The sequence below is a fragment of the Sapajus apella genome, unplaced genomic scaffold (genome assembly GCF_009761245.1).
Source record: "Sapajus apella isolate SASKATOON/1434 unplaced genomic scaffold, GSC_monkey_1.0 scaffold164, whole genome shotgun sequence".
Taxonomy (NCBI): Eukaryota; Metazoa; Chordata; class Mammalia; order Primates; family Cebidae; genus Sapajus; species Sapajus apella.
Window position 1 is genome coordinate 1,117,380 of NW_022437104.1, and position 26,743 is coordinate 1,144,122.

At 43.5% G+C, this 26,743-nt stretch overlaps 1 protein-coding gene across 1 annotated transcript in view; it reads right to left on the reverse strand.

The window, feature by feature from the left end:
• Positions 1–26,743, reverse strand: part of FAM120C (family with sequence similarity 120C) — a 110,818-nt gene that overhangs the window by 8,910 nt on the left and 75,165 nt on the right. Inside the window, exons 11-13 of the mRNA XM_032266988.1 lie at positions 10,620–10,734; positions 6,269–6,478; positions 4,163–4,364 (exon numbers count right to left, since the gene is read on the reverse strand). Of these exons, the coding sequence (XP_032122879.1) occupies positions 4,163–4,364; positions 6,269–6,478; positions 10,620–10,734 (527 nt within the window). The remainder of the gene's footprint in view (positions 1–4,162; positions 4,365–6,268; positions 6,479–10,619; positions 10,735–26,743) is intronic.

A 26,743-nucleotide genomic window follows, 5' to 3' on the forward strand; every position in this document is an offset into this window, starting at 1 on the left:
GAACCCAGGAGGCAGAGGTTGCAGTGAGCCGAGATCGTGCCATTGCACTCCAGTCTGGGCAACAACAGCGAAACTCCGTCTCAAAAAAAAAAAAAAAAGACTCTGGCAAGGCTTGGTGGCTCACACCTGTAATCCCAGCACTTTGAGAGGCCGGGGCAGGCGAATCACCTGAGGTCAGGAGTTGGAGACCAGCCTGGCCAACATGGGGAAATCCCGTCTCTACTAAAAATATAAAAATTAGCCGGTCGTGGTGGCAAGTGCCTGTAGTCCCAGCTACTTGGGGAGGCTGGGGCAGAAGAATCGCTTGAACCTGGGAGGTGGAGGTTGCAGTGAGCTAGATCACACCACTGCACTCCAGCCTGGACAACGGAGTGAGACTCCATCTCAAAAAAAAAGAATCTGTGATAACAATAACAGCAAGGTGTCATGATGGAAGCAAATTTAGAGGGGAGGGCTGAATATCTGTACGCATCCACTTTAGCAAGTAACATGCAGGTGATTTATGTTTTAACCACATAGCCTAGCATATTTGTTGAGAGAGATATCTGTTGAGAGAATAAATGTCTTAATATTTAGTTACTAGAAAATTACAAACCTAAACTACTTTTTCTTTCTTTTTTTTTGAGACAGAGTCTTGCTGCAACACTCAGGCTGAAGCAAAATGGTGTGATTTTGGCTCACTGCAACCTCCACTTCCCAGATTCAAGTGAGTATCCTGCCTCAGCCTCCTGAGTAGCTGGGACTACAGGCACGTGCCACCATGGCCAGCTAATTTTTATATTTTTAGTAGAGACAGGATTTTACCATACTGGCCAGACTGGTCTCAAACTCCTAACCTCAAGTGATCCGCCAACCTCGGGCTCCCAAACTGCTGGGATTACTGGCATGAGCCACTGTGCCCTGTCCTAAACTACTTTTGATACAAATATGTATCATTACACATTGTAGAATTAGCCAAACAACCAAACTAAACTGAAAATAATGAAACTAAACTAATAGTAATTTATAATTAAAAAGCAAGAATAGGGGCCGGGCGCGGTGGCTCACGCCTGTAATCCCAGCACTTTGGGAGGCCAAGGCAGGGAGGATTGCTTGAGCCCAGGAGTTCAAGACCAGCCAGGGCAACATAGCAAGACCTCATGTCTACAAAAAACATACAAAACATTAGCCAGGCATGTTGGTGTGTGCTTGTAGTTCCAGCCATTCGGGGGGCTGAGGTGAGAGAATCACTTGAGCCCAGGAAGTCGAGGCTTCAATAATCCGTGATCACACCACTGCACTCCAGTCTGGGCAACAGAGTGAGACCCTGTCTCAAAAAAAAAAAAAAAAAAAAAAAAGTCTCAAAAAAAAAAAAATCCTTCAATTATATAAAACTTGAGGGTTTAAGGAACTAGAATGCTACTTTCCTTTTTTTTTTTTGGAGACAGAGTCTTACCATGTCTCCTGGGCTGGAGTGCAGTGGCGCGATCTTGACTCACTGCAATCTCTGTCTCCCGGGTTCAAGCAATTCTTGTGTCTCAGCCTCCCGAGTAGCTAGGATTACAGACAGGTGCCTGCCTGTCTGTAATATGTTTTGTAGAGACAGGGTTTCACCATGTTGGTCAGGCTGGTCTGTAACTCCTGACCTCAAGTGATCTGCCCACCTCAGCCTCCCAAAGTGCTGGGATTACAGTCATGAGCCACTGTGCCTGGCCTAGAGTGCTAGTTACTTCTTTTTTTTTTTTTTTTTGAGACGGAGTTTCACTCATGTTACCCAGGCGGGAGTGCAATGGGGCGATCTCGGCTCACCGCAACCTCCGCCTCCTGGGTTCAGGCAATTCTCCTGCCTCAGCCTCCTGAGTAGCTGGGATTACAGGCACGCGCCACCATGCCCAGCTAATTTTTTTTGTATATTTAGTAGAGACGGGGTTTCACCATGTTGACCAGGATGGTCTCGATCTCTTGACCTCGTGATCCACCCGCCTCGGCCTCCCAAAGTGCTGGGATTACAGGCTTGAGCCACCGCGCCCGGCCCAAGTGCTAGTTACTTCTAAGAGAGACAAGAAAGACTTGCATTTGAGGATCCTGCTGTGGGGTTTCAGGAGGCAAGAGGCTCCTTGTGAACCACCAGTAAGACTAAGCATCACTGGTAGCTAGGGCGGTGGTGATCTTCTGAGAACCTGGCTTTAATTAAGGCTGTCTTTTGAGACTTACAAAATAAAATCCACACACAAAGAACCAGAGAATGGATCTGTAAAGTCATCTGAAAGGGATGGACTGGCTGGCTTCCTGGTTTTTAAAACTTGATCACCATCTGACTGAACAGGGAGTTACCAGAGCAGACTTTCACACTGCTCATCTAAGCCCAGCCTTGAGCTAACCACCCATACTGAATTTTGTCACCCTAGAAAACTAACTTCAACTTCCAGCTTTCTTTCTTTTAAAGGGAGGAGCAATAGATAACAAACACCTTCAACCACAGCAATGACACTCTGACCCAATCACAGAATCTTGCTGTTTTATGTTAAAATGTCTCCACTAAAATATCCTATTTCACTGCCGGGGTGCTGTGGCTCACACCTGTAATCCCAGCATTTTAAGAGGCCACGGTGGGCAGATCACCTGAGGATGGGAGTGCGAGACCAGCCTGACAAATATGATGAAACCCCATCTCTACTAAAAATATAAAAATTAGCCAGGCTGTGGACAGAAAAAGATCCTGTCTCAAAAACAAAACAAACAAAAAATCTTGTTTCACCAGGAGACAGGTTGTTTGAATTATCAGGATCAGGCCGGGTGTGGTGGCTCACGCCTGGAATCCTAGCACTTTGGGAGGCCGAGGTGGGTGGATCACCTGAGGTCAGGAGTTCAAGACCAGCCTGGCCATCATGGTGAAACCCCATCTTTAAAAAAAAAAAAAAAAAAAAGAATTATCAGGATCAGTATCTGAGCAATCTAGGCATGATTGTCTACTCATAGTTAAGTTGTAGCTCAGGTGCCACCATAATTTATGCATATGTTTGTGTGTACATATGACTGTGTGTGTGCGTTTTCCTCACTAAACTGCAATCCTCTGGTGGCATGGATGGTGACATATTTATCTCCATGTTTCTGGAGCTGAAGGAAGGGAAATGTGTCAAGTCTATTCCCAGAGTAGAAATGTTGTCATCAAGCTATTGTTGTCTACCAGCACTGGCCATTTACTCCCACTGATCTTCCTGCAAGCTCCTGTGTGCACTGACTATAGGGAAGCAACCATGAAGATCCGGTCCACATGACTTGCAGTTCTCAAAAGTAATAAAGTGGCTTCTGGTTTCCACATTAGTTCATGAGTTTGGTTGGTGAGAGTCAAATCCCTGGGGACCAATTACCTCTATGGAGAGTGGTCTTAGAAGTGTAAATGGGGCCGGGCACAGTGGCTCAAGCCTGTAATCCTAGCACTTTGGGAGGCCGAGGCGGGTGGATCACGAGGTCAAGAGATCCAGACCATCCTGGTCAACATGGTGAAACCCCGTCTCTACTAAAAATACAAAACATTAGCTGGGCATGGTGGTGCGTGCCTGTAATCCCAGCTACTCAGGAGGCTGAGGCAGGAGAATTGCCTGAACCCAGGAAGCGGAGGTTGCGGTGAGCCGAGATCGCGCCATTGCACCCCAGCCTGGGTAAAATGAGAGAAACCCCGTCAAAAAAAAAAAAAAAAAAAAAAAGAAGTGTAAATGGACATAAACTGCTCTTCAAACTACACAGCACAGAAACTAAGAAAGATGAGGCCAGGTGCTGTGGCTCATGCCTGTAATCCCAGCACTTCTGGAGACCAAGGCGGATGGATCACCTGAGGTCAAGAGCTCGAGACCATCCTGGTCAACGTGGTGAAACAGAGTCTCTACTAAAAATACAAAATTAGCCGGGCGTGGTGGCACATGCCTGTAATCCCAGCTACTCAAGAGGCTGAGGCGGGAGAATCACTTGAACCCGGGAGGCAGAGGTTGCAGTGAGCCGAGATCACACCATTGCACTCCAGCTTGGGTGACAAGAGTGAAACTCTGTCTCAAAAAAAAAAAAAAAAAGTCAGTGAGATGAGATATATGTGAAACTGTTGATTCTGTTACTGACAATAATGACTGGATCGGTTATGATTACATAAATTGAGGATGACAAATACCTCCTCTATTTAGGTACTGACCTGCAAATCCCCGGCTCCTTCCTTGAGGTGGAAGTGGCATGGAGCCCATAGCTCGGGAATAAAGTGAAACGGGGTAGAGAGAGGGCACTATGGGAGGCACAAAAGTAGGTGACGGAAGTAGAGCAGAAGGTGGTGGATGATTCATGTTGACTCCTTCAAGGATGCTCTGTCTCATCTTCTCCACTTTGGTTGCCAGGTCAGCCTTCAAATGAGGAACAGGGTAATAATAGCAGCTGCCATTTTTCGAACTTGTCCCATGTTTGAGGCCCAGTATGGACCACTCTAGGTACAGTCTCACAATTCTATTCCCACTAAGTGAACTGAGGCCTGTCATTAAAGGGCTCAAAGCTACACACTCAGGAAGCCTGTCTGGCACCAAAGTCCCCACTCTTTACATGACATCACGCTACCATCATATGAGTTCTGAATCAGGGCTTGTGCTGTACATTGACTAGATCAAGGAAGACAAATTTAACAATAAGGATTACTGATGGCCTATTACATAGCTGGCATTGGGCTGGGTCACTTTTTAAGGAGGACGTAATAGAATTAGATAAAAGAGAAATAAAATACTGACAAATAAAAAGACTTTTGCTGGGCGCAGTGGCTCACGCTTGTAATCCCAGCACTTTGAGAGGCCAAGGTGGGTGGATCACGAGGTCAGGAGATTGAGACCATCCTGGCTAACACAGTGAAACCCCGTCTCTACTGAAAATACAAAAAATTAGCCGGCGTGGTGGCGTACGCCTATAGTCCCAGCTACTCGGTAGGCTGAGGCAGGAGAATCGCTTGAACCTAGGAGGCGGAAGTTTGCAGTGAGCTGAGATCGTGCCACTGCACCCCAGCCTGGGTGACAAAGCGAGACACCGTCTCAAAAGAAAAAAAATAAGTAAATAAATAAAAAACAAAAAGCCTTTTAACTTTCTCCCCCATATCCAGAATTGGAGATCCTGATACCTTTAGTCCAGAGGTCTACAAACTTCTTCTGTAAAGGGTCAGATAGTAAATATTTTAAGCTTTGTAGGCCATATTGTCTCCGTCACAATTATTCCACTCTGCTATTATACCATGAAAGCAGTCATAGGCCAGGTGTGGTGGCTCACGCCTGTAATCCCAACACTGGGAGGCCAAGGGAGGTGGATCACCTGAGGTCAGGAGTTCGAGACCAGCCTGACCAATGTGCTAAAACCCCGTCTCTACTGAAAATATTAAAAAATTAGCCAGGCGTGGTGGCACGCGCCTATAGTCCCAGCTACTCAGGAGGCTGAGAGGGGAGAATCGCTTGAACCTGGGAGGCGGAGGTTTCAGTGAGGCCAACATTGTGCCACGGCATTCCAGCCTGGACAACAGAGTGAGACTCTCTTAAAAAAAAAAAAAAAAAGAAAAGAAAAGAAAAATGAAAGCCGTCGTAGATGGTATGTAGATTAATGAATGTGACTGTGTTCCAATAAAATCTTTTTTAAAAAATGGGGTGGTCTACATAACAAAAAACAGATGTTTTGTAGCACTATGGATAGTTCATTGGACTAATAGTTATGAAAAACAGGAGGTGTGCTGGGTGGTCTGCCAATCCCTGCTCTAGTCCCTCAGCTCTTTCCCCACCAAAGCGGATAAAGGAGTTCAGTAAGGTTTCCTTTCCCTTGCCTCCCCTCACCCTTCCCAATGTTTCGTTTTTAAAAATCCTCTGCTTCTACTCTGTCGTCAGCTTAACTACCCTCTTCTGTTTCCAAACACAGTTCCTTCACAAAAAAATCATCACTTGCAAAAGAGACAAAGTTTTTGTAAATAAGAGAAATGAAATTCTAAGAGTTGGAGGGAAGGTATATATAGTGTATCTGAACATTCCATGGAAAAGAAATACTCAGAGGAAGAAAAGGGATATGAAAACTTTAAGTTCTTTAAAAAATACTTTCCAACATAAAATTTTACGTGTAAGTATCAGACTACGGGCTTTTGGGACCACTGTTGACTAAGTCAGGTTAAAGTGAGACACATTCTCCTGCTTCTGTCCTATTCCTCTCCAGTGTCTCTGTTCTTTTCCCCTCCCTGCCCATTCATCCCCACAGGAGATGAGAGCTAGTCCTTAGCAGCCCGACATGCTGATACCTGGCCATCACAGAGCTCTATCAGAGATACTCGGTCTCGGCCTGCTTTAATTAGCTTGCTCTGGAACAGCTTGCCATCGAAGTAAATCCAGGGGCAGCAATGCTCCCAAGGGACTGGCTGGCCACAGGCATCATTAGCAAACAGAGCTGTGTCGACTCCACTCATGAAGAGGGCAGCAAGCTGGATCCCTCGGGCATCCAGTTTCTCAATCTGAAACCACCACAGATGAAATATTACTATTAAGAAACCACTATTCTTGGTAACATTTACTCTTATTCCTGTCATGCTGATTCTTCCAGTTAAATGTGAACATGTTGTCATTCACTGTAGACATCTCAGTGCATAAGCAGCTTCTACCCATGTCTTTCCCTGAGATGATTTGAAAGGTACTCATTACAACATTAAAGATACCAACCTGAGACAGTTTTTTCACCTGTAAAATTAGAAAAATAATTAGAAAGTAAAGGCTGAAAGTACACTTAATGCTGCTCTGCTGCTGCTGCAGTGAGATAAATGGGCATTCACATAAAGCTGGTAAGAAATGTATATTACAAGGTCAGGCACGGTGGCTCACGCCTGTAATCCCAGCACTTCAGGGGACCAAGGCAGGCAGATCACCTGAGGCCAGGCGTTCGAGACCAGTCTGACCAACATGGTGAAACCCCATCTCTACTAAATACAAAAAGTAGCCAGGTGTGGTGGCGGGCGTCTGTAGTTCCAGCTATTCAGGAGGATTAGGTGGGAGCATTGCTTGAACCTGGGAGATGGAGGTTGCAGTGAGCCGAGATTGTGCCACTGCACTCCAGCCTGGGCAACAGAGCAAGACTCCACTTAAAAAAAAAAAAAAAGTATACTACAATTGAGCAATATGCGTGAAGAACCGTGAAAATGTTCACATTTGTTGACTCAGAAGTTCACCTTGCAGATACCAGCACCATGTTTCTTGTATAGCCTGAAGAACCATGAACCAAAGAAAATTATTTTCTTGGCCAGGTGCAGTGTGGCTCATGCCTATAATCCCAGTATTTTAGGAGGCTGAGGTGGGCGGATCGCTTGAGACCAGGAGTTTGAGACCAGCCTGGCCAACATGGCAAAAACCCGTTTCTACTAAAAATACAAAATACAAAATTTCCAATAAAAATACAAAAATTAGGTGGGCATGGTGGCACGTGCCTGTAATCCCAGCTACGCAAGAGGCTGAGGCAGGAGAATCACTTGAACCTGGGAGGCGGAGATTGCAGTGAGGCGAGACTATGCCACTGCACTCCAGCCTGGGTGACAGAGTGAGACTCTGTCTCAAAAAACAAAAAACCTCTTTTCTTTATCAATTGCCCAGCTTTAGATAGTCCTTTATAGCAACTCTAAATGGACTAAGACAACACATAATAGAGGGAAACTGAAAAAAACCTAAGTCACCAATATGAGAAGAATTAAATGATACATCCATATAAAATATTATTTATTAACATTTTTAAGACAGAAAATATGTGCTACGTGAAATGGAAAGAACTCACAACATATAATACATAAATACTACCTCAACTATGTAAAAAGTGCATGACAGCAGATTGGGAAAAACCTCAATTCCCACAGTGGTTATGTCAAGTCAGTGTGTTAGAAGACAGCTTCAACAGGAAAAGGGAAAGTGTTTGCAGGTCCCCTCCTAGGTGTGGTTTAGCATGAGCAGTTGCTCTAGGACAAGCAGTACAACATTTACTGCAAAGAGCAACCACTTACTGGTTGTCTGAGTCTGTCTCATCTTAGCTGACCTCACTTAAGATTTTCAAGTCTTACTGAACTTCATCTTCTAGTTGACCTTGAGGCCTCAAAGGAACAAGGTTACTAAGGTCAAGAGAGGGATGTTTTGCATTAATGGCTACATTTTCTTGAGTATTATGTACTTAAAATATATGAGACACTGGCCGGGTGCGGTGGCTCATGCCTGTAATCCCAGCACTTTGCGAGGCCAAGGCGGACAGATCACCTGAGGTCGGGAGTTCAAGACCAGCCTGACCAACATGGAGAAACACCGTCTCTACTAAAAATACAAAATAAACCAGACATGGTGGTGCATGCCTGTAACCTCAGCTACTTGAGAGGCTCTGAGGCAGGAGAATTGCTTGAACCTTGAAGGTGGAGATTGCAGCGAGCCGAGATTACACCATTGTACTCTAGCCTGGGCAATAAGAGCAAAACTCCATCTGAAAAAAAACAAAAAACAAAAAACAAAAAAGCGAGACATCTCAAGGACCTAGAAATAGAAATTCCATTTGACCCAGCAATCCCATTACTGGGTATATACCCAAAGGATTATACATCATTCTATTATAAAGACACATGCACATGTATGTTCACAGCGGCACTGTTTACAATAGCAAAGACCTGGAACCAACACAAATGTCCATCGACGATAGACGGGACAGGGAAAATGTGGCACATATACACCATGGAATACTATGCAGCCATAAAAAACGATGAGTTCAGCCGGGCGCGGTGGCTCACGCCTGTAATCCCAGCACTTTGGGAGGCCGAGGCGGGTGGATCACGAGGTCAAGAGATCGAGACCATCCTGGTCAACATGGTGAAACCCCGTCTCTACTAAAAATACAAAAACATTAGCTGGGCATGGTGGCGCATGCCTGTAATCCTAGCTACTCGGGAAGCTGAGGCAGGAGAATTGCCTGAACCCAGGAGGCGGAGGTTGCGGTGAGCCGAGATCGCGCCATTGCACTCCAGCCTGGGTAACATGAGTGAAACTCCGTCTCAAAAAAAAAAAAAAAAAAAAAAAAAACGGTGAGTTCATGTCCTTTGTAAGGACATGGATGAACCTGGAAACCATCATTCTCAGCAAACTGACACAGGAACAGAAAATCAAACACCGCGTGTTCCCACTCATAGGCGGGTGTTGAATAATAAGAAAACGTGGGCACAGGGAGGGGAGCATCACACACTGGGGTCCGTTGGGGGTGGGACAAGGGAGGCACAGCAGGAGGGTGGGGAGGTCGGGGAGTGATAACATGGAGAGAGATGCCAGATATAGGTGACAGGGGGATGGAGGCAGCAAACCACATTGCCATGTGTGTACCTATGCAACAATGCTGCATGATCTGCACATGTACCCCAGAACCTAAAGTACAATTAAAAAAAAAAAAGGGAGACACTGTTCTAGGGGTTTTACATGGATTATTTTACATAGTATCCTCACAAACTGACATAGTTGGCTATGTGACCCCTCCAAATTGCATATTGAAATGTGATCCCTAATGTTGGCAGTGGAACCTAGTGGGAGGTGTCTGAGTCATGGGGGCAGATCCCTCAGGAATGGCTTGGTGTCCTCCCTGTGGTGATGAGTGAGTTCTCACTCTATTAGTTCATCCAGTAACTGATTGTTAGAAAGAGTCTAGCACCGCCGGGTGCGGTGGCTCACACCTGTAATCCTAGCACTTTGGGAGGCCAAGGTGGGTGGATCACCTGAGGTCAGGAGTTCAAGACCAACCTGGCCATCATGGTAAAACCCCATCTTTTAAAAAAAAAAAAAAAAAAGAAAAGAAAGAGTCTAGCACCTTGCCCTTCTCTCTTATGTGACCTCTCTCTCCAGGTGACACGCTGGCTCCTCTTGTCTTATTCCCCTCACCTTCTACCATGAGTAAAAGCTTCCTGAGGCCCTGATCAGAAGCTGAGTAGATGCTGGCACCGTTTTTTGTACTGACTTCAGAACAACGGGCTCAATAAACTGCTTTTCTTTATAAATTATCTAGTCTCAGGCATTCTTTTATAGCAATACAAAATGGACTAATATACAATCTACAAGTAAGGAAACTGAAGCTAGAGAGGTTAAGTAACCTGCCCAAGGTCACACAGCTAGGAGGTACTGAAGCCAGGATTCAAACCCAAGGCAGCCTGGCTTCAGAGCCTCACCTCTATACTCCATGCTCGACTGCCCTCAGTGGCTGGGTTTACTTCCTTCCTAATGCTTTTCTGTACTTCTACTTAATACCCAAGACACATCACTAAAAGGAGGGGTGGACATTTACTCAGACACAAGCAGGGGACATCAGGATAAATCTCCTATAGTGTATCTTGTAAGAGCCAGAAACCTTGCCATGGTCTATGGGCCATGATTTATTTTCGTTGCATAATACCCATCTTTTCTGTCCATTCTCATTTATCAGTATGAGAGCAGTGTAGCAGGCACCTCTTGGCTTTATTAATAGACACAAATATGTGGCTAAAGTAAATCAAACAGTTACCTGCAGAACTTACTCCTCAGCTCCAAGAAAAAAAAAAAAGACCTAAAGTAGTGCCATAGGCTCATAAAAGGAAGAACTTAAATGAGGGTACAAGAAATCACCTTGAGTTCTTGGAGCTGATCTGGTTCATAAAGCTGGGTAGACACTGCCTGTGCGAGGAAGGTGTCTAGCTCATGGCGATGCAGGATTCGGCCACCAGGCCACTGAACCATGTACCTAGAAGATAAAAGCACTGTTATTAGGCCACAAAACTCACTTATTCATGTCACAAAAACTTATTAAGCTAAGAACCTATCATGAACCAGTACTTGGCTAGGTTTTGGCAATGCTAACTGAATGAAGGAAAGAGAATCTTTGCTTTCCTACTTCCAGTCTGGGAGACAGAGGAAACAGTCATGTACATGGACAATGACAGGACAGTGTGTTAAGTACCAAGACGGAAGAATGCACAGGGTGCTTGCTACAAGAGCACCGAAGACTGTAAAGGTGAGAGACGGCATGCTGAAAAAAGTCAGCAAGAGCTTAGTTTCAAAGGGCCTGTAGGATTTAGTCAGACAAAAAACGTAGGGAAAGGTGTTCCAGGCTGAGCAAATAGTATAATGTGTGAAAGCATGAAGGCGTGGTTCAGCACAATGCATCACGTTCCATATTGCTGCAGCTAAGCATGTTTGGAGTGACCAGAGGCGAGATTAGCAAGTAGGCCAGACTGATGGCAGCCTGAGGAACACTGAGGGCTTCAGGTGGCAGAAACTGCAATCATGAACCATATCATGGTACCCAAGATGTGGTCCTGGCTAACTGAATTTCACATAAAAGGCCAGAGTGTTTTAATGGAAAGAGCAAGCATTCTGAAGACAGATGATCTGAATTTGAGTGTTGGTTTCCCCCAACTAACAGGTGATGGCTATGGACAAACTATTTAACCTTTCTGAGCCTTGGCTTTCCTCATCTACCAAATAGGGATAATAAAATTTGCCCTACTCATTTCATAGGGAGATTGTAAGGATTAAATAAAAGATTGTTTTGGGGCCGGGCACAGTGGCTCATGCCTGTAATCCCGGCACTTTGGGAGGCCAAGGCGGGCAGATCATGAGGTGAAGAGATTGAGACCATCCTGGCCAACATAGTGAAACCACATCTCTACTAAAGATGCAAAAACTAACTGGGCATGGTGGTGGGCACCTGTAGTGCCTGCTACTTGGGAGGCTGAGAATTGCTTGAATTGGAGGTTGCAGTGAGCCAAGATTGTGCCACTACATTCTAGGCTGGTGACAGAACAAGACTCTGTCTCAAAAAAAAATAAAAATAAAAATAAATAAAAGGTTGTAGTGTTAGTAGCGTTGCTAAAGGAAAAAATGAAAAAAAAAAAAAGGCTAGGTGCGGTGGCTCACGCCTGTAATCCTAGCACTTTGGGAGGCTGAGGCAGGCATATCACTTGAAGCCAGGAGTTTGAGACCAGCCTGGCCAAAGCGGCAAAATCCTCTCTCTACTAAAAATATAAAAATTAGCCGGGTGTGGTGGCGTGCGCCTGTAATCCCAGCTACTCAGGAGGCTGAGGCAGGAGAATCGCTTGAACCTGGGAGGTGGGGGTTGCAGTGAGCCGAGATTACGCCTCTGCACTCCAGCCTGGGGGACAAAGGGAAAATAGCCAGACAGACAGATGGACAGACGGATGGACGGATGTGTGTGAGGGGGAGGGGTGGGGGTAAGAAAGTAGATCAGAGAAGAAAGAGTCTCAAAAACAGGATTAAGGAATTTGGATCTTCATCCTGAAATTGCAGGAAGACACTGTAGGATTGTCAGAAGGACTAATTTGATAATAACTATCTCAGGTTATTAATATTGTTTTTTTTTTATTTATAGTTCCTTGATTTACCTTTGCCCATTCTTTCTTTTTTTTTTTTTTTTTTTTTTTTTTTTGTAGGGGTTTTTCTCTTTTTTTCCCAGGTGGAGTGCAATAGCGGGGTATCGGCTCACCCCAACCTCCGCCTCCTGGGTTCAGGCAATTCTCCTGCCTCAGCCTCCTGAGTAGCTGGGATTACAGGCACGCAACACCATGCCCTGCTAATTTTTTGTATCTTTAGTAGAGACGGGGTTTCACCATGTTGACCTGGATGGTCTCGATCTCTTGACCTCGTGATCCACCCGCCTCGATTCTTTCATTTTTAACCTTTCCATCTGATTTCATTGGCAAAACGTATAGAAGAAAATGAACGCAAATGCAATTACAGTGGGAAACTTTAATATATCACTATTAAGCTATAATATGTAAAATATACCTAAAAATCATTTAAATTCACAGAAGATTTGAATAGTATAATAAGGTTTAAATACTTGACTGACTTAATACAAAGAAAACACATTCTTAAAAGCAAAAATTAACAAATAATAATAAAAAAAAAGAAAACACATTCTTTTCAAGTGCCCATGTGAGCTCCCATGAGGTCTCGGACCTTGTCTGTTTGCCTTTGCTTGTCTATGTTTATTATCCCTTATTTATTATTAACTACCTAGCCGAGTACGTGGCATACAGTAGGTATTGATAAATATTTATTGGAAGAAAGACTGGATGCATTAATCAGGTCACGCCAAGCCAAAAACAAAACAAGACAAAATTCAACAAAAATCCTTCAAAGCAGAATTGTACCAGTCATATCCTGACCACTCTGCGAGAAAAGCTGACCTAAAGGAGTCAAGTGTGTGAAACCAGAAAGATTAACACAACGCAAAGGGTGTGATTTTAGAAGTTGAACAGATTGTTCTGGGTGCTCTGAGTCAGTGACTAAATTTACCTCAGAGAATCTAGAGAAGGCTCCACAGAGGAGAGAACATTTAATTTCCTAGGGACTGGAGCTTTTTGTTTGGTTTGGTTTATACTGTAATGTTAATTTGCAATTTTAAATGTCTCTCTAACCTTAATAGAGTACATGGAGAGTGGATGCTTAATAGATGTTTGCTGAACAAATGCGTCAGTGTCAGGATATTTATAAGGAAATGCTGGCTCCATCTTTGGGCCAGCACTGCTATTCAACTAGCCTTGAATGACTTATGAGACAGAATGAAGGGTTTAATGAGTCAGAGGAGTGAGGGGCTCAGAAATGGGATAGCAGGAAATAATAATTATTAAATCAACCAGTATTTATTGATGCTTCATCATGTGTGATTTTTGGAATTCCATGATTCCACTAGGGATTTTCTGGAAAAAACAGTTTTACTTATTCCCAAGGAATTTCCTCAATCTTTTTTTTTTTTTTTTTTTTTTTTTTGAGACGGAGTTTCACTCTTGTTACCCAGGCTGGAGTGCAATGGCGCGATCTCGGCTCACCGCAACCTCCGCCTCCTGGGTTCAGGCAATTCTCCTGCCTCAACCTCCTGAGTAGCTGGGACTACAGGCATGCACCACCATGCCCAGCTAATTTTTTGTAGTTTTAGTAGAGATGGGGTTTCACCATGTTAACCAGGATGGTCTCGATCTCTTGACCTCGTGATCCACCCGCCTCCGCCTCCCAAAGTGCTGGGATTACAGGCTTGAGCCACCGCGCCCGGCCTCCTCAATCTTAATGATAATATGATAATATGATAATAATGATAATATAGTAATATGATTATTACTACATGTATTATATACAAGCTTTAATATATGCAGCAAACTCTAAGTTATACCTAAGAATTATATTTACTAAATGCCTCTGATATTCTAAATATCTTGCTAAGAACTTAAGCTATGAAGTATGTAGTGGCAGGCTAGGTGCAGTGGCTCACGCCTGTAATCCCAGCACTTTGGGAGGCCAAGGTGTGTGGATCACCTGAGGTCAGGAGTTTGAGACCAGTCTGGCTAACATGGTGAAACCCTGTCTCTACTAAAAATACAAAAAATTACCTGTCTGCTGGGCGCGGTGGCTCAAGCCTGTAATCCCAGCACTTTGGGAGGCCGAGGCGGGTGGATCATAAGGTCAAGAGATCGAGACCATCCTGGTCAATATGATGAAACCCCGTCTCTACTAAAAATACAAAAAACATTAGCTGGGCATGGTGGCGCGTGCCTGTAATCCCAGCTACTCAGGAGGCTGAGGCAGGAGAATTGTCCGAACCCAGGAGGTGGAGGTTGCGGTGAGCCGAGATCGCGCCATTGCACTCCAGCCTGGGTAACATGAGTGAAACTCCGTCTCAAAAACAAACAAACAAAAAATTAGCTGTCTGTGGTGGCGGGTGCCTGTAATCCCAGCCACTCAGAAGGCTGAGGCAGAAGAATCATTTGAACCTGGGAGGCAGAGGTTGCAGTGAGCCAAGATCACACCATTGCACTCCAGCCTGGGTGGCAAGAGTGAAACTCCATCTCAAAAACACACAAACAAACAAAAACAAAGTATGTAGTGGGCAAAGAATACAAACTTGGAGACTAACATCCTTGGTTCTAATCTAGGTTCTACTACTCCTTTTCTATGTGAATCTGGGCAACTAAATCCCCTGGACCTCTAGGAGATTTAGTTTGCAAATCTTTAGAATGATATATTAAATGCATATATTAAAGCTTGTATATAATACATATAGTAATAACAGCAACACCTACATCTCAAAAGGCTGTAATAAGCAAAGGAGAAAAAGCACATAAAAGCACTAAGACTAGCCTGGGCAATGCAGGGAGACCCCCATCTCCACAAAAATTATTAAAAATTAGTTGTGGCTCATGCCTGTGTTCCCAGCTACTCAGAAGGCTGACATGGGAGAAAGAATTGCTTGAGCCCAGGAGGTCGAGGCTGCAGTGAGCAGATTCCACCACTGCACTCCAGCCTGGGTGACAGAGAAAGAACTTGTCTCAAAAACAAAACAAAAAAACCCCATAAAACAGCACTTAGCATAGTGCCTGGCACAGCAGGTGCTCTTAGTTACCATTTGTAAGGGAACTAATTATGATATAATCCTTCTTGTACAATTTGGTGAAGTTCTCCTTTTATCATATATTACATTCTCATACATACAAAAATCTGTTTCTATCCTATTTATTCTATGTCTATTTCTCATGCCAGCACCATACTGAGTTAAATTTTAAATGTGCTTTAATACTTGGTTGTTCCCCTTTCACTGCACATCTTTTTTTTTTTTAAATTAATGTGGAGACAGGCTGGAGGGCAGTGGTGTAAACACTGCTCACTGCAGTCTCAATCTCCCAGGCTCAGGTGATCCTCCCACTTTAGACGCCTGAGCAGCTGGGACTACAGGAGCATGTCACCACACCTGGCTATTTTTTTTTAGATGGTGTCTCGTTCTATCACCCAGGCTGGAGTGCAGTGGCATGTTCTCAGCTCACCGCAACCTCCACCAGGATCCTGGGTTGAAGCGATTCTCCTACCTCAGCCTCCCAAGTAGCTGAGATTACAGGTGTGCGCCACTACGTCTGGCTAATCTTTGTATTTTTAAGTAGAGACGGGGTTTCACCATGTTGACCAGGATGGTCTCAATTTTTTTTTTTTTTCAATTTATCTTTTGCCCACCTGCAACTGTCTTGATTGAGTTATAGGTCTTGATTTCGTGACCTCGTGATCTGCCCACCTTGGCCTCCCAAAGTGCTGGGATTACAGGCGTGAGCCACCGCGCCCAGCCCACTGACAGCTATTTGGACAAGGAGTGGACACCTGATCCAAGTCAAATCAACTCATGGCTTGCCAATCAGAGTCTTAATTTGAGCTAAGTGATGCAGTGACCTTATAAAACACATGCAGAAAGAACAGCTACTTATGCAGGCCCATGAGAGAGTGGGAAGTCTCTGTTCCTGCCTTTCTAGGATCATTCCCTGCGTATACTACTTTTCTTGTCCTTGGATGACTAGACTACCTGTTATACCTTTACAGCTAGCTAGAGTGGGCTGGGCATGGTGGTTCACGCCTATAATCTCAATACTTTGTGAGGTGGAGGCCAGGAGTAGGAAGACCCCATCTCTCCCCAAAAATAAAAAGAATAAAAAGAGAAGAAAAGCGAGAGAGCTAGAAAAGCTTCTGTTTCTTCTAAGCAAGTGAGTCTGAAGAGACTGTCATTTACCCATCTGTGCTATCTTAGATACCTATTCTGGTATCTAAGCCTTTATATATTGTGAATAAAAACACAGTGTCCTAACTGTTGCAAATATTTCCCCACTTAGTCTTTTTAATTTTATGTATTTTGGCATATAGATACAGTCATAGTTACTGATCTCCTTTTTATATCTTCTTTTTTGAGGAAGGGACTCAATCTTTTTATATATATATTACTTTTTGTCTTTTGAGATGGAGCTTTGCTCTTGTTGCCCAGGCTGGAGTGCAGTGATGTGGTCTCGGCTCACTGCAACCTCCGCCTCCTGGGTTCAAGCGATTCTCTTGCCTCAGCCTCCCAAGTAGCTGGGATTACAGGCATGCACCACCATGCCTGGCTAATTCAGTATTTTTAGTACAGACAGAGTTTCACCATGTTGGCCAGGCTGGTCTTCAACTGACCTCAAATGATCTGCCTACCTTGGACTCCCAAAGTGCTGGGATTACAAAGTAAGCTGCCGTGCCTGGCCTATTATGAATAATTCTACACGAACATTTGTGAACGTGTTTTTCTAAGGACGTGTGTCTTCATTTTATGTTTCCATCAGCAATGTATGAGGGTTCCAATTTCTCCACATCCTTTTCAACACTTACTGTATGCCTTCTTTTTAAATCTCCCATCCCTGCTCCCTTGTCTTTTTGATTAATGGGTGTTAACTGGTTTCTCATTGTCCTTATTATTTGCATTTCCCTGATGATCATCTTTTCATGTGTTTACTGGATATCTGCATATGTTCTTTGGAGAAATGTCTATTCAAATCTTTTACTAATTTAAAAATCTGATTTATTTGGCCAGGTGGTGGCTCACGCCTGTAATCCCAGCACTTTGGGTGGCCAAGGTGGGCAGATCACGAGGACAGGAGTTCGAGACCAGCCTGACCAACGTGGTGAAACCCCATCTCTACTAAAGATACATAAAAAAAATCAGCAGGGTGTGGTGGCAGGCGCCTATAGTCTCAGCTGCTTGGGAGGCTGAAGCAAGAGAATCGCTTGAATCCAGGAGATAGAGGTTGCAGTGAGCCGAGATTGCACCACTGCACTCCGGCCTGGGCGACAGACCGAGACTCTGTCTCAAAAACAAAAAAAAAGATTTATTAATCATTTATTGGTTTACTTGTAGGAATTCTTTTTTTTTTTTTTTTTTTTTTTTGAGACAGGGTGTTGCTCTGTTGTCTAGGCTAAAGTGCAGTGGCACAGTCATGGCTCACAACAGCCTCTACCTCCTGGGCGTAAGCAATCCTCCCACCACAGCCTCTGGAGTAGTTGGGACCACAGACGCACAGCCATGCCCAGGTGCTTTTCAAAGAGTTTTTGTAGAGGTGGGGTCTTGCTATGTTGCCCAGATTGGCCTCAAACTCTTGGATTCAAGTGATTTTTCACACTTCAGTGATCTAAGGTGTTGGGATTACAGACATGAAGCAGGGTGCTGGGATTACAGACATGAGCCAGTGTGCCCAGCCAATTGTTTGAGTTTTAAGAATTTCTTTATATATGATGGATACTAGGCCCTTATCAGATACATGGTTTGCAAATATTTTCTCTCATTCTGCAGGTTGTGTTTTTACTTTATTTGTAGTCTTGCTTCTAGCACACAAATTTTAAATTTTGATCCAGTCTAACCTACCTATTTTTCCTTTTGTTAATTATGCTTCTGGCATCATATCAAAGAAACCACTACCTAATCTGAGGTCATGAAGAATTATACCTCTTGTCTTCTAAGAGTTTTATAGTTTTTGCTGTGACATTTAAGTCCATGATGTATTCTGAGTTCATCTGTGTCTGACTCTTCTTTTGCATGTTAATATCCAGTTGTCCCAGAACCACCTGTTGTAAAGCCTATCTTTCCCCCACTGAATTATCTTGGTACCCGTGTCAAAAATCAATTGACCACAAACAGCAGAGTTTATTTCTGGACACTCAAATGTAATATGGAATTCCAGTATACCACTGTTTTTGATTACTCTACTCACGTAGTTAATTTTGAAACTGTACAGTGTTTGTCCTTTTTTCAACATTATTTTGGCTATGCTGAGTTTATATTATTGGCCCATTTTCTGTTGCTTATAACAGAATACCTGACACTGGGTTATATATAAAGAAAATGAATTTATCTCAAAAGTCCAAAGTCTCATCGGTGAGCCTGTGAAATCTAAACAAGTTATTTACTTCCAAGATCTCGCAATTGGCCTGTAATCCCAGCATTTTGGAAGGCTGAGGCAGGAGGATCGCTTGAGTCCAGGAGTTTTGAGACCAGCCTAGGCAATGCAGTAAGACTTCATCTCTATAAATGATTTAAAAATTAGTTGGCCATGGTGGTAAGTGCCTGTGGTCCCAGCTACTCGGGAGGCTGAGGTGGGAGGATCACTTGAGCCCAGGAGTTCAAGGCTCCAGTGATCTGTGATCACACCACTGCACTCCAATCTGGGTGTTAGAGACTCTGTCTTAAACACACACACACACACACACACACACACACACACACAAATAAATAAATAAAAGATCTTAGAGTTGGAGAATAATCGAATAATCTTTTTTGACTCCATGTGGGCCTCCTGGACACACTGTGGTGGGGGCCCAGCCCACAAGGCCTTAGGCAGCCCTGCCTGCATGGGTGCAGAGTGCAGGCCATATGGTTGCTCAAACTGGTTGGAGTCCAGTGCCTGAAGCTTTCCCAGGTGGGCAATGCATGCTGCTAGTGACCCCACAGTTCTGGGGACCCAGTGGCAGTCCCGTTCCCATGGCTCCACTACGCATTGCCTTGGTTGAAGACTCTGTGCTAGCTCCAACCTTATGTTCCCACTGGGCACTGCTACAGTAGGGGATCTCTGTGGTGGCTTTGGCTTGACAACAAGTCTCTACCTGGGCTCCCAGGCTTTCAATGAGATCCATTCAATGGGCAGAGGTTGCTAAGCCGCCATAGCTCTTAGTTTTTGTGAGCCTGCAGAATTATTACCACGTGAATGTCACCAAGGTTTTTATGACTTGTACGTTCCTGAGCTGCTACCTTCCTGAACTGAGGCGTGAGCCACAGCTGGGCCCACTTGAGACATGGCTGCTCCAGCTGGAGGGGCTGAGATGTGGGAAGTAGCTTTCCCGAGGTGGCACAGGGTAGCTGTGTCCCAGGCCTCCTCCACTCCCAAACAATTATGTTCTCCTAGGGCGCTGGGCCTATGAAGGGAAGGGCTGCCTCCAAGATCTCTGAAGTGACGTTAGCGCCTTTTCCTCACTGTCTTGACTATTAGCACCTGGCTCCCTTTTAGGCATAAAGCGGTGGCTTCCCTACACCCTTGGATCCACTCCTGCAAACTTTTTCATTCTCTACCACATGGCAAGGCTGTGAATTTTCCAAATGTTTCTGCTCTGTTTCCCTTTTGTCTAGCAGTTCACTGTAAAGTTAGAAGTAACCACGGAGCAGCCTGAGCACTTTGCTACTTAGAAATTTCTTCAGCCAGGTACCTGAATTAATCATTCTCCATTCTGGCCTACAACAAAGCCCTTGGGCATGGACACCGTTGAGCCAAGTTCTTGGCCAATTTATAACAAGGATGGCCTTTACTTCCATTTTCAATACCTCACTCCTCAGTTCCTTCTGAAACCTTATCAAAATGGCCTTTACTGTCCATATTTCTATCAGCATCCTGGTTGTAACCATTTAACCAATCTCTAAAGAATTATAAACGTTCCCTAAATCTTCTTGTGTTCTAAGCCTTCACTAGAGTATTGGTGTTTCGTATGTAGCCTGCTCCTCCAAATTCTTCCAGCTTCTGATTACCCAGTTCCAAAGCTGCTTCCACATTTTCAGGTATTCGTTATCAGAAATAGCTGCACTTCTCTGTACCAATTCTCTGTTTTCTTTTTGTTTTGTATTTTTTTTAGAGATAGGGTCTCACTCTGTTACCCAGGCTGGAGTGCAGTGGCGTGATCATGGGTCACTGCAGCCTCCACCTCCCAGGCTAAAGTCATCCTTCCACCTCGGCTTCCCAAGTAGCTGAGACTATAGGTTCATGCCACCACGCCTGGCCTTTTTGTTGTTTTTTGTAGAGATGGGGTCTATGTTGCCCAAGCTGGTCTCGAACTCCTGGGCTCAAGTGATCCTCCCACCTTGGCCTCTCAAAGTGCTGAGATTACAGGCATGAGTCACTGTACCCCCCACCTCTTAGTCCATTTTCTGTTGCTTATGGCAGAATACCTGAAACTGGGTAATTTAGAAAGAAAAGGAATTTATTTCTTACAGTTATGGAGTAAGTTGGAGGCTTGCATTTAGTGAGAACTTTCTTGCTGGTCATATGGTAAGAGGGCTGATCACATTCATGTGCTATATCAGGTCTCTCTTCCTGTTTTTTTTTTTGTTTTTTTGTTTTTTTTTTTTGAGACGGAGTTTCGCTCTTGTTACCCAGGCTGGAGTGCAATGGCGCGATCTCGGCTCACCGCAACCTCCGCCTCCTGGGTTCAGGCAATTCTCCTGCCTCAGCCTCCTGAGTAGCTGGGATTACAGGCACGTGCCACCATGCCCAGCTAATGTTTTGTATTTTTAGTAGAGACGGGGTTTCACCGTGTTGACCAGGATGGTCTCGATCTCTTGACCTCGTGATCCACCCGCCTCGGCCTCCCAAAGTGCTGGGATTACAGGCGTGAGCCACCGCGCCCGGCTCTTCCTGTTCTTCTAAAGCTACTAGTTCCCGTCCCGTGAGAACCCATTAATCCATTAACCCATTAATCCATGAATGGATTAGCCAATTTGTGAGAGCAGAGCCCTCATGATCAAATCACATCTTAAAGGCCCTACCACTCAATACTGCCACACTGTGGATTAAGTTTCAATATGAATTTTGGAGGGGACATTCAACAACAGCAGGGTCCCTTGCATTTACATATTAATTTTAGCGTTAGTTTGTTAATTTCTGCATTAGTTTTTTAATTTCTGCAAAGAAGAAGGGCTGGAAATTTGGATTCTACTGCATATGTAGATCAATTTGGGGAGTACTGCCATCTAAGCAATATTTTATCTTCTTTATTTCTAGTTAGAAATCCACAAGAAGGATTTTATCTTATCTATGAACATGGGGTATCTTTCTGTTTACTTAAATCTTTTATAATTTCTTTTTTAATTTCTTTCTGTTTACTTAAATCTTTATAATTTCAGTGTTTTGTAGTTTTCAGTTTGCCTGTATCTCAGGCAACTAAAGTATTTGCCTTTCCTGTCACCAAGATTGTTTTTTTTTTTTTTTTTTTTTTTTTTGAGACGGAGTTTCGCTCTTGTTACCCAGGCTGGAGTGCAATGGCGCGATCTCGGCTCACCGCAACCTCCGCCTCCTGGGTTCAGGCAATTCTCCTGCCTCAGCCTCCTGAGTTGCTGGGATTACAGGCACGCACCACCATGCCCAGCTGATTTTTTTGTATTTTTAGTAGAGACGGGGTTTCACCATGTTGACCAGGATGGTCTCGATCTCTTGACCTCGTGATCCACCCGCCTCGGCCTCCCAAAGTGCTGGGATTACAGGCTTGAGCGACCACGCCCAGCACCAAGATTGTTATTGTCTCTGGCAATACCCTGGGCTTAAGGCTTGTATATTCTCATTTTAAAAATTCCTTTCCTAGAAGAAATAGAATAAAGAAAAAATTCCTTTCCTGTCTCAAGGTCAGTAAATCATTGCTTAGTTTTTATTCTGCCTTTTATCTTCTTTTACATGTATCTTTATAATCCATCTGGAATTTATGTGAGGTATGGCTCTAAGTGGATATTTTCTCCCCAAATACAAATCCAATTTTCATCTCTTCCTCATTGATTTGTGATGCTTCCTTTAGCATTTTTTAAGTTCTAATGTGTTTAGGGTCTTATGCAGTATTATCTGCTCTAAAACAATGAACTGTCAATTTTTGTGACAATATTACATTATTTTGGTATGAGTTTATAATACATTTTGGCACGTAATAGGGCCAAGACACCTCTTTTTTTTTCTCCCAGTAACAGTCCTACTGTAGGACCAAGATATATCTTTTTTTTTTTTTTTTTTTAACATTTTCTAAGCCATTCTTGTTCATTTGCCTTTCCTGATGGACTTCAGAATTATTCTGTCAAATGAATGAACTCTAGTTCTTATACATCTTTATTCTTTATATAACAGATGGCACATGGTTAATTCAAATACCCTGTTATAGCGGAGAGTGAATCCACTGCTTCTTAACAGACTTGTTTCTCAAGAGAGATGCCTCAACTTTACCCATAAACAAAGAGAAGAAACCTTGTCCAATTTCATGTTCCATCTCTGGGAAACTGTTGATATTTGAATGAATTTTTAATAGAAATGATAAAGCCTTGATGCATGCCTCTCCCATTCAGCAGGGCTGCACCTCCCCTCCAGAAGCCTGACAGAGTTCTTTAGTATCCCTTCCTCCTAAGTGATGACCTATTGTATGTGCAAAGGTTCTGCCTTCCTTAAACTGTATCCACCTTTCCTAGAAAACTCCTTTTCTCTAGGCCATCTAGGAATCTTTTACCTACAGTTTGTATAAGAAATTGAGTATAGGCTCCTAGCACTCAGGCTATAGTTCAGTGTTCCTATCCTGTGTTTACTTGATATTGTTGGACAATGCAGTATTAAGGATAAGTTAATCTTCATTTAAAATTTAAATTTCCAACCAGACTTTACGCTAATCATTGAAACTGTATTTTTTTCCCTATAATTTTGTCTTCTTAAAAATATAGGAGGCTTGGCCGGGCGCGGTGGCTCAAGCCTGTAATCCCAGCACTTTGGGAGGCCGAGGCGGGTGGATCGCGAGGTCAACAGATCGAGACCATCCTGGTCAACACGGTGAAACCCCGTCTCTACTAAAAATACAAAAAAGAAAAAAACATTAGCTGGGCATGGTGGCGCGTGCCTGTAATCCCAGCTACTGAGGAGGTTGAGGCAGGAGAATTGCCTGAACCCAGGAGGCGGAGGTTGCGGTGAGCCAAGATCGCGCCATTGCACTCCAGCCTGGGTAACAAGAGTGAAACTCTGTCTCAAAAAAAAAAAAAAAAAATATATATATATATATATATATATATACATGAGGCCAGGTGCGTGCTCCCACCTGTAATCTCAACACTTTGGGAGACCGAGGCGGGTGGATCACCTGAGGTCAGGAGTTCAAGACCAGCCTGGCAAACATGGTGAAACCCCTTCCCTACTGAAAATAGAAATATTAGCAGTTGGGCACGGTGGCTCACACCTGTAATCCCAGCACTTTGGGAGGCTGAGGGGTGGCGGATCATGAGGTTAAGAGATGGAGACCATCCTGGCCAACTGGTGAAACCTCGGCTCTACTAAAAATACAAAAATCAGCTGGGCATGGTGGTACCCACCTATAGTCACAGCTATTCGGGAGGCTGAGGCAGAAGAATTGCTTGAACCCAGAAGGTGGAGGTTGCAGTGAGCTGAGATCTCGCCACTGTACTCAAGCCTGGGCAACAGGGCGAGACTCCGTCTCAAAAAACAAAAAAATTAGTTGGGTGTGGTGGCAGGCACCTGTAATCCCAGCTACTCAGGAGGCTGAGGCAGGAGAATTGCTTGAATCTGGGAGGCAGAGGTTGCAGTAAGCTGAGATTGTGCCACTGCATTCCAGCCTGGGCAACCAAGCAAGACTCTGTCTCAAAAAACAAACAAACAAGCAAAAAAAGAAAAAAGGATGTTGTCAAAATCTGCGTTTAAAACTTGAAAAACAAAAAAGAAAAAGGAGAAGAAAATTAAAAAAAAAAAAAAGAAAAAAGGAAAAACATAGGAATTGGGAGTTAGACTTAGTGACCTTCTCACTACTCCTTACTAGCTATGTAACCTTTGTAAATCACTCCTCTTTGAGTCTGAGATAAATAACACCTACTTTTCAGCACTATTATGCAGATCTGAAGCATTGTACACAAAGGGCTGACGTAGCACACTGCCAGGTACATATATGTACTCATCCTACCTCTTCTTAAGGGTTTTATAAACATTGGGTTATTAATTTTCTTTAGTTTCCCAATTTTTAAATTTCTTTTTAGTTGTGGTAGGTACATAGTAGGTATTCATATTTATGGGGTATGAGATATTTTAGTATAGGAATGCAATGTGTAATAATCATATCATGGACAATGGGGTATCCATCCCCTCAAACATTTATCCTTTGTGTTACAAACAACCCAATTATACTCTTTTAGTTCTTTTAAAATGTACAATTAACTTATTAAAGACTACAATCTTCCTGTTATGCTATCAAATACTAGGTCTCATTCATTCCTTCTAACTATTGGGTTATTAATTTTACAGGGCAATTTCACTCTATACTAAATGACTCCAGATATTACCTCTTCTTTTTCAGTCTTTTAAAAAAGTAATCTTTATATCTTTTCCTCTACCTTTACGCAGTAGGATACCTACTGCTGTCACTGGGGCTGGAGCTAAGAGTAGATCCTGGCCAGGCGTGGTGGCTCACGCCTGTAATCCCAGCACTTTGGGAGGCCGAGGCGGGTGGATCACGAGGTCAAGAGATCGAGACCATCCTGGGTCAACATGGTGAAACCTCGTCTCTACTAAAAATACAAAACATTAGCTGGGCATGGTGGCGTGTGCCTGTAATCCCAGCTACTCAGGAGGCTAAGGTAGGAGAATTGCCTGAACCCAGGAGGCGGAGGTTGCGGTGAGCTGAGATCGCGCCATTGCACTCCAGCCTGGGTAACAAGAGCGAAACTCCGTCTTAAAAAAAAAAAAGGTCAAAAACTAGAGTAGATCCTATTCCCTTTCTCACTTCCCTTGTAATGTGCTGCTCTGACCTGTTGTACACTGGAAAATCAGATAATCAAACTATAAGAAATGTGTCTAAGTCAGGAAGAAGTAGGTTGGGCTGGGTAGGTGACTCATGCCTGTAATCCCAGCACTTTGGGAGCCCGAGGAAGGTGGATCATCTGAGGTTAGAAGTTTGAGACCAGCCTGGCCAACATGGTGAAACCCCATCTCTATTAAAAATACAAAAACTAGGCTGGGCACAGTGGATCATGCCTGTAATCCCAGCATGTTGGGAGGTGGAGGCGGGTGGATCAAGAGGTCAAGAGATTGAGACCAGCCTGGCTAACATGGTGAAACCCCGTCTCTACTAAAAATACAAAAATTAGCTGGGCACGGTGGTGCGCGCCCGTAGTCCCAGTTACTCAGGAGGCTGAGGCAGGAAAATTGCTTGAACCTGGGAGGTGGAGACTGCAGTGAGCCAAGATTGTGCTACTGCACTCCAGCCTGGTGACAGAGTGAGCCTCCATCTCAAAAAAAAAAAAAGTTATCAGGTTCATAAAACATCAAAAGTACACTATCAAAGGATCAATCAGAAAACACAAAAATCTCTTAATATATCAAAATATGGAAACAAATTAAACCAATAAAACCAGAATAATAGCAAAACTGTATATATACTTACAATATGCCAGATCATATTTTATGCCCTTTATGTGTATTATTTCTCACCACAGTGCTGATATAGACACGCTATTATCCTTTTTTATAAATGACAAGCCTAAAGCACACAATTGTTAAGTTGTTTAAAAGGGCACTTATTACTCAGTGAATATGTGCAATAATGAGATACAAGCCTCAGTATTCTGCCTCCAAAAAACTTATTTTAACTATATTTCATCCCCAAATACATGACAGATAAAGAAAAAATAATTTTAATAAGGTTCCAGAGGGAGAAAGACAAAAACTTATCGACAGCTTAGTGAAAATCAGAGAGGCATCAGACGTTTTGTCAGCCATACTTTATGCCAGAAAGCAATAAACTTCTTAAATTCTGACAACAAATTATTTTCAATTCAGATTTAATATCAAACCAAGCAGTGGACTACATGTGAGGACAAAATGAAGGCCTTTTATAGCATTCAAGGACTGAAACTCTTGACCTCTTTAATACCTCTTAGGAAGTATATGGAAGATGTGTGCCATCAAAATGAAAAAGTAAAACCAAAAAGAAGGATGCATAAGAAAAAAATAAATCTGGCCAAGCACAGGAAAATAAGAAAGAGAGAACGAGGAAGAAAGAGAGGAAGGGAGGAAAGAAGGAAAGGTAGACATTACTGTTAACACTGTACACTTAAGTTCACTAAATATATGTTTTTTCTTTCTTCAATAATAAACTTAGCTTACTGTAACATTTTTACT